The 8309-nt window shown below is 43.1% G+C and overlaps 1 protein-coding gene across 1 annotated transcript; it reads right to left on the bottom strand.

Moving 5' to 3' along the window:
* Positions 1-4088: 4088 nt before the first annotated feature.
* On the bottom strand, positions 4089-7745 carry LOC134601668 (FYVE, RhoGEF and PH domain-containing protein 3-like). Its single transcript, XM_063446184.1, has one exon. It carries the CDS (start codon positions 7743-7745, stop codon positions 4911-4913), a length of 2835 nt encoding a protein of 944 aa, XP_063302254.1. The 3' UTR covers positions 4089-4910.
* Positions 7746-8309: the final 564 nt, after the last annotated feature.

The following is an 8309-nucleotide window of genomic DNA, read 5'->3' as shown; positions in this document are numbered from 1 at the left end:
ACTTTTCTTCTGCCTATCATCCTCAGTCTAACGGAGCTGCTGAACGTACCAACCAGAAAATTGAACAATATTTACGATGCTTTGTTTCTGAACACCAGGATGATTGGGTCGGTTTGATTCCTTGGGCGGAGTTTGCACACAACAATCTCGTTTGCGATTCTACTCATTCAAGCCCCTTCTTCATGAATTATGGTTTTCATCCGTCTATTCTTCCTTCGGATTCTCCTTCCCAGGGGGTGCCGTCGGTTGATGTTCATGTTGCCAATTTGAGGAAGTTGTGGGATCAAACTCGACAAATCCTTGTGCACAACTCTATGTTGGTCAAGAAACACGCTGATAAACGTAGAAGGGCGGCTCCGGTCTTTGTTCCAGGTGATAGGGTATGGCTGAGCACGAGGAACATCCGTTTAAAAGTGCCCTCCATGAAGTTCGCTCCTCGGTATATTGGACCCTACAGGGTGCTGACCCGTATCAATCCGGTTGCGTATCATTTAGCTCTTCCTAATACCTTACGCATTCCGAACTCGTTTCACGTTTCATTGCTGAAACCACTCATATGTAACATATTTTCCTCTACAATAGTCCCTCTTCGCTCCGTTCAGGTGGAGGGTCAGGAGGAGTATGAGGTCAACTCTATTATTGATTCTCGAATCTCCCGGGGGAGAGTACAATATCTGGTTGATTGGAAGGGATATGGTCCTGAGGAGAGGAGTTGGGTACCTCAGGAGGATGTTCATGCTCCCCGTCTCCGCAGGGCGTATCACTCTCGCTTCCCATCTCGTCCCGGTTCATTCCGCCCGGTGGGCGTATCTGAGAGGGGGGGTACTGTCAGGGTACCTGTGGTCTCTACCTCCAAAAGAGGTAGAGACTTAGCTATTCCACCATCCAGACGGTCTGATGACTCCCTTCCCCGCGGTCTATCCGGTCATGCAAGGCCGGCCGCGAGGGAGTGACTGCCTTTTACACCATCTAGGCAGGAAGTCATCATCAGGACACTCCCCCGGATCGACCTGTCAGTCAATTGCTGCAGGACCAATCAGGACGTCTCGGAGGTGTGGTTACTGCTCTGAACAGGGTATTTAACAGAGCTTCCTTCATTAGCTCATTGCCCTGTCGTGGTTCTAGCTTGTTCTAGTCACTCAGTGCTTGTGTATTCTATTATCCCTTTTGGTTTTGACCCGGCTTGTTTACCTTACTCTGCTTATCTCTGTTACCCTTGATTCGGCTTGTCTCTCGCTTACCTGTCTTCTGTTACCCTCGACCTCGGCTTGTCTTTGACCATTCTATATGGTACTACTTACGTTAGTCCGGCCATTCTAAGGTCCGGTATACGTATCTGGCTACTGTTTGTACTCTGCGTGTTGGATCCCTGTCCCGATCCTGACACCATGGAAGCCAGTCTCCCTTTAGGTAAAATTGATAGCATCTTGCAGGCTATCGACAAATTATTACAAGTGGGGACCTGCAATCACAAGGAATTGCAATCTCTGTTGGGTTCTCTAAATTTCGGCATACAAATTAGCCCACAATGTAGAGCCTTTATTTCAAGACTCCTTTGCCTACTCCCCAAATTGTCCAAAGATTTTAGTCATATTTCCCTGGATTCCCAGGCTACGGCTGACCTACTCATGTGGTGCAAATTCTTGTTACAATGAAATGGGAGGAGCATGTTTCTCCCACATCTGTCTATACACTCTCCCGTCATCTGGACCAATGCTGAGGCCTCCACAGGTTTTGCGTCCATATCTGGAGTAGTTGGCCAGAGATGGTGCAGCTTATTGAAGGATTCTCACGCACCTCAGCATTATTTGAGGATTACCCTATTGTAGCAGCAGCTGTGGTATGGGGTCATTCATGGGCGGGCAGCTTGGTGCATTGCTTTTCAGTCAACCTAGCCACGTGCCATATTATTAACAAAGGGCGTTCCTCCTCACTAGCTATAAGGAGGTTCATTAGGAGACTGACATGGTTGCCAGTCTGTCATCACTTTTATCTGGTTTGTTGTCATGTTCCTGGGGTTTTTAATACTGCAGCAGACAAGTTGTCTCGCTTTGACTTCTAGGCCTTCAGAGAAACGCTACCCACTGCCTCACTGCCACTGCCGCCCCTCCATTTCAGGAGCTAGTTATGGATTAGAAGAGTTATTGGATCATAGTCTCCTCTTGACTAGCTTGGCTCTTTCTGAAAACACGCTGCTGTCTTATAATAGAGCTTTCGCTTTGTATAAAAAAATCATGTTGGAACATAGCCTGGTTCACTTATTTGACATCTCATCTCTGGTAGCTTTTGCAACTTTTTGTCACCTTAGACTTAAATTGTCATAACACTAACAAGCTGTATTTAACTGGCATTCAGCATCATATGCATACATTATTTCCAAACAACCCTTGTTTTCTGTCTTCATACCCATTCAAGACCATACTGAAAGGCATACATAAAGCCAGCAACACTACTCCACTTCAAAGTTTACCCTTTCACAAACATATATTTAAGCATATGTCAGACTTGTTAGACACAACCCCTTTCGAACACGTTACAAATTCAATCATCAAGACAGCTATCTACTTGGCCTATTATGGATTTCTTAGGCTACGCAAATTCACCATACATAGTTACAGAAACTCATAGAATGCCTTAAACGTTCTTATATAGTTATACATCAAGATCACTATGTCCTATCCTTGCCCATTACAAAAATGAGTCAGCTGTCATGATTTATTTAACAACAATAAAGCCAAAATGGAGAAGCCATGTGTGAAAAACTAAGTTTGTGATTCAATAGCTTGAAGAACCAACTTTAGCAGCAATAACTTGACGTAATCGCTTTCTGTATGATTCTATCAGTGTCTTAGAATTTTGTCCAACTCTTCTTTACAACATTGCTTCAGTACATTGAGGTTGGCTGGCATTTGTTTAAAAACAGCTCTCTTAAGGCCCCGCACAACATTTCATTTGGATTGAGGTCTGTTCTTTAACTGGGTAATTTTCATCTATTCTGCTGTAAATTTGTATATATATGGGGGGCGTGATCTGACTCTTGACAAGGTTGGGTGGGTAGGGGTTTACGCACCAATAGATGCATACACTCAGTGCCCTAGCCATGTAGTGGTTCAACCCGCTCGACCCTAACAAGCTAGTGACAATCTCCAGAATCCCAATACAACTCCCGCTACTGAACCTCTCGAGGTTTTCCATGACTGCATTCCTGAATGGGATAAAAGGGAGCCCAACACATATTTGGCTGTCATGTACAATGAGACACTTATCAGTTATTGGGGGCCTAGCGTAACAAAACGACACAAGCTACTCCACCTTTAGGTGCACAGTTACATTGACGTACACAACGGAGTAAAGCTGCACGTACAAATCATTTATAACCTCACCCTCATTAGATCTAGGACCGACTACGCCCAGAGCGGTACTCAAGCTTGACACACTAGTTTTTGTATATCTATTCACTTCATCTTGATCCAGTTACACACAGGGAATAGTACCGACTCCAAAATAGTAGACGGGTGACTAAGAAACAAGACACTAGAAGATAATACACCTAAAGAGTCAATGTCCCCTATTGCTAATATCACAATGTTGATTCCTCCACGGCTAACACGTCACAGGAGGCGTATGTATTTTTTTTTTTTTTTTTTTTTTTTTTTTTAATCTGACAACTTTTATTCTCTTCATATTGGCAATAAATGTGCTTTTTTATCAATAATAAACACACTGTGATGGCTTAATGGTTTAACTGTAGGTAACCCATAGGAATGTTACAGTAAAAATCAACCATTGTACTATATACCAGGAAAGGACACACATTACATAATTTTACACATTACCTCCATATGCTCTGTGCTAAACATTTTATTAGCTCATTTCTTTTTAAATGTCTGAAAATATGTATTTAACAATATGTACAAATCATAAATAAAATAACAGATGACATTGGGTTTACCTGAAATAACAATATAAAAGTTCCCAGCAGTGCTAAAACAGTTTTTAACCCTCTGAGCATTAGAGGCGAGCAACGCGTTTTGCGTACCTGACACTCAAAGGGATTAATATAGACACTTTATAAAACGTATCTACGTCCATTGAAACATGCTGAAGGTGCTTAACTTGCGGTTTCATAGGGGTTTAAGTCTCCACGTAAAATGGACTAGTAATGATTAAAATGGTAACTCCACTTTACAAAGAGGCTGTTTTTCCTACAATGGTTATATTGGCATGCCAAAACAGGAGTGAAATATTCAATGTAAGACCTGTATCACAAAAAGGCAATTCTCTTGGACAATAGGAAAAGGGGAAAGGACAGTCAGTGGCCAGCCACAATCTCTTTACAATACCTTATAGTGCAGTGATTGCTAACCTTGGCACTGCAGATGTTTGTGGCCTACATTTCCAAAATGCTTAGCCAGCCTTAGTGCCAAGGTTAGTCACTGCTGTTCTTGTGCTAACATTTCAGAATATGATAGTTCACTGTGGAACTGCCTAGTACAGACACCATACTGGCTGTATACAGTTCCATCACAGAATACATTAACTCTTCACATATACAAGTTTTCACTTAACAGCATTAGGGGATTAGAAAACCTTTTTTTTTTTTTTTTGTCTTTTTTTTTAAATACACATATACAAAACCAGTAGTCTGATAAACCTTATATTGTAACTTCTAATGTCATGACCCGTCTAGGAAAAAAAACAAAAACACAAACTCTGTCTTGAGGCATCAATACATACTACATCTCATTGCACATAGAAACAAACACAGATATGAAAATGGACAATTAGAAACTGCACTGAAACGCAGACACATGAACATACAGCAAGCAACGTGATCTCAAGGTGCCACGGTCCTGAAGTTTCAGAGGACACTTGAAGTCTTTAAAGAAAGAGGAAGAAATGGGATCAAATCACTGGGCATTTTCCAAGTCTTCCGTATAATCAGCCACATCTCCTTTCGAAGCGCAGCTAAGAATTCCTTTCCATTTCGTGAGCAATTCTTCATCCTCTGCACTGAAGAACAGAGTCTGCTGGGACTGGACCAATTTAAAGATATGTTTTAAGTCCACCTTGTCTCCAGGAGTTGGCAAACTCACTTCGTACCCTGGCAGTGGTATGGCACGAAGCATTTTCCCATCCTGACTGCAACTTTGAAGAAACATAACGAGCGGCTCATTTTTGGGTATGCAAACCCACACCTTGTTCCATGTCTTCCCCTTCTCTAGGAAAAGCAGGTTGCTGCTGAACACACAATTTTCTGGCGACAATGAATTCCTCTTCTCGAGATTTGTTTTTTTCTTTTGCTCACCAGCAACTTCTGGGCCAACAGCTGCCAATGGGAAACATTCTTTACAAACCCGATTGTGCCGACCGTTTTCTGGGATGAGCTTGAATTCGGAACATTTTGCACAAATGACCGCTGAGCACTGCTTACAATGGTGCCTCCTCTTTGTTATGGAGTTAAAACTTTCACCACAGCCTTTGCAATTCTTTATTTTGGTAGATTTTCTCAAAGAGTCCGGCCCTCCTGGTGAGCTGCAACCATCTGATCCTTGTATGGACTCATATGAACCTGCCACAGGTGAATCAGGACAATGTTCGTCTTCCCTGGAAAACGAACTGTTAAATGCTCTAAACGTCTCGCTGTTCTGTTTGTGTTTTTCTATTGTTGCCTGGATAACCTGGATCCACTCTTTCTTTTCTTCCTCTGTCCTGGCTTGTAGCTCCAATGATCGCTTTTTCCCTACTATCAAAAATGTGTGAGAGGTATTTTGCTTGATAATTTCCTGGACCTGAAGTCCTGCAATATCAATTTTTTCACGAACGCTGAACTTTTGTCCCATGAGTCGTAATTTAGGCACACAATACAGCAACATACTGTTAAACAAATATAAATACCTATCCTGAGTTGCTCCATTTTTTGCTGATAATTTCTGTATATTTCCTTCTTTAATAAGTTCATTGGCAGGATTAACAATGTCTTCTTCTCCTCCAAGCCGTTCATAAACTTCTAATAATTTGTGCATCTTTTCCATCTTTCGAATGGCTGCGTTTGAATGATTTGCTGCAGTGGATATAAGCTCCAGGGACTTTTCTGAATCCTTCCTATCTGGGGAGTCCTCCGGCAGTTTCTTCAGATAGTCTTTGAGAAGCAGCTCGTATCGAGGAATCCTTTGTACTGGTTCAAGCATGTGATGTTGTAATGTCAGATTACCACAAACATCGTCCTTCTGTATTGTTTGAATGACTTCTTTAAAGACCGATGAGCGCTGTGTCCAGGAATTCACCATTTCCATAGCTTTATCAAAATTCTTTACATACTCCCCATACATCTTTAGGAATGGAGCCAGCTTTTGAAGGATGTCCCCAAGCCGCGGATTTGTATCCCATTCTTGGGTTATTCGAGTTTTCAGTTCCGGAAGTAGAAACTGACAGTGAAAGCAATAGATTGATGAAATATTGGAGAATATTCCAGTTGTCACTTCAGTCGGGATACCAGCAGCCACCAACTTGGTGCAGAATACCTGGTCAAGCAGATGTAGCCTTTTAACGTATGCTTCCTCTGTGTGAAGTAGCTCACTGGCGATATTGAACAGTTTCTGTGGCTCTGTGCACTTGATGGAATCTGTAACTTCAGTCTTTGGCATGTCTATTGAGTCATGTTCCTCGCTGCTACCTTCATCCATATCACTGTCTTCATCCTGAGTAAAGTCTTGCTTTTGGTCCACAATGTCCTTTTTGTCATCTCCAAGTTCAATCATGTTAACAGATAAAGCAAGTTTTTTTGATTCTACAATGTCGTCATTGGGAAACACCTCTCCTACCACGCTACATGATGGGCTGTCAATACCGCTGTCTCGGTTGGGAATTTTGCCATTGTCATTTGGATCCATAGTTAAGTCTTCATTCCCGTTATCTCTACCCGTTTCTTCAGTCAGACTCACATCTGTACTTTCCCCGCTGTTTTTTATATCCGATATGTTTAATTCTTTGAATTTAAGAGCATCACAATAAGATAGTGTTGAATTGTGGGAAATAGATGGTACATTATCCTTAGGTACGACCTGATCATCTGTAGAGTTTCCGCATTCAATGGCTGAAATTTTATGAGAAATACGAGGACATTTTGGACTGTTGGATCCCAGTTCCATATTAAGACTGAACTTTTGATTATTTTGTTTCACAGGTTGCCTAATACGTTCAAATTTCTCAATGAGAATGCTGATGTCAGATATCTCAGGTTTATTCCGTTCCCGGTTTCCGGGGCGTCTGGTAGCTTTGGGAATCGATGGCAGAGGCCTGTTGGGTGCTGGGGGAATGGGCTGGGTGGCTCTGTTTTGAACTCCAGCTTTAAGATGAGCTGGTTTAGGAGGTACTTGCGGTTTCTCTGAAGCCGGCTTTCGGGCTGGTAGGGGCTTGCTCTTCCATTTCCTTCCAGTTTGCTGCGCACATTTTACTGGGATGCCGGGTGGCAGCTTCCCACAAGAATTTGAATCAATGTGACATTTAAATTGTATAGTGGAACAACAGAAACCTCTTCTGCATCCACTGCTCCGCCACTGTATAGAGCCGCCCGTTGCTCTGGTGTGTGGGACAGCTTGTTGGTAGGAGGTAATGTGGTGTGGGTTGCCGCCATCTTGGGTGTGTGGAGCGTTGTGATATTCTCCCGCTCCCATCTCCTCACGGGCCCGCTTGTGTGGTAACAGGCTGGTGTGGGTGCCATGGTGGACCGTGGTAACCCCCATCGGTCCAAAGGGGGGGGGGGGGGAGAGAGGTCTGCGTCTGCAGGACTTCGGGGCTGGATGACCGGCCGCGTCCTCCGCCCCGCATCAACTGCTAGGCCGCAAGTCGGACCTGCCTCAGGTAGTGCGTCCGGAGGCTCCATGCTTTCCCAAACTGGTCCAGCCGTGGTTTCGGTGGAGTGGGCAAGTATGTTGCCCGTGTGGCTTGTTTTAATTGCTGTCCGGATGGCTTAGAGTTTGCCTCTTTGCAGGAGCACCGGTTTCATGCGACTTCTCCGCATGGCGGTCAAGCTCCGCCCCCCAGGAGGCGTATGTATTAATGCTTGTTTTTCATAATTTTTTTTTATTGTTTTTGATTATCTGTTCTGTATTATTAGTTGGGTTATAAGACTCTTCTCAGATTGAAATTCAAAACTGTTAATACTGTATTATACCTGAACGCAGACACACACATCTACATATTTATAACAAAAGAAACCAAGAAAACTTACCAGGAAAGGTTAAAGGATCTTAACATGTATAGCATGGAGGAAAGACGAGACAGGGGGGATATGATAGAAACATTTA

The sequence above is a fragment of the Pelobates fuscus genome, chromosome 3 (assembly GCF_036172605.1).
Source record: "Pelobates fuscus isolate aPelFus1 chromosome 3, aPelFus1.pri, whole genome shotgun sequence".
In the NCBI taxonomy this organism is placed as follows: Eukaryota; Metazoa; Chordata; class Amphibia; order Anura; family Pelobatidae; genus Pelobates; species Pelobates fuscus.
Note: the sequence above shows the minus strand (reverse complement) of the source record. Positions and strands in the feature narration are given on the sequence as shown.

What these genes read in the sequence shown, in the direction of transcription:
- LOC134601668 (XM_063446184.1), bottom strand. Translation starts at nt 7,745, where the DNA reads ATGGGGGTTACCACGGTCCACCATGGCACCCACACCAGCCTGTTACCA.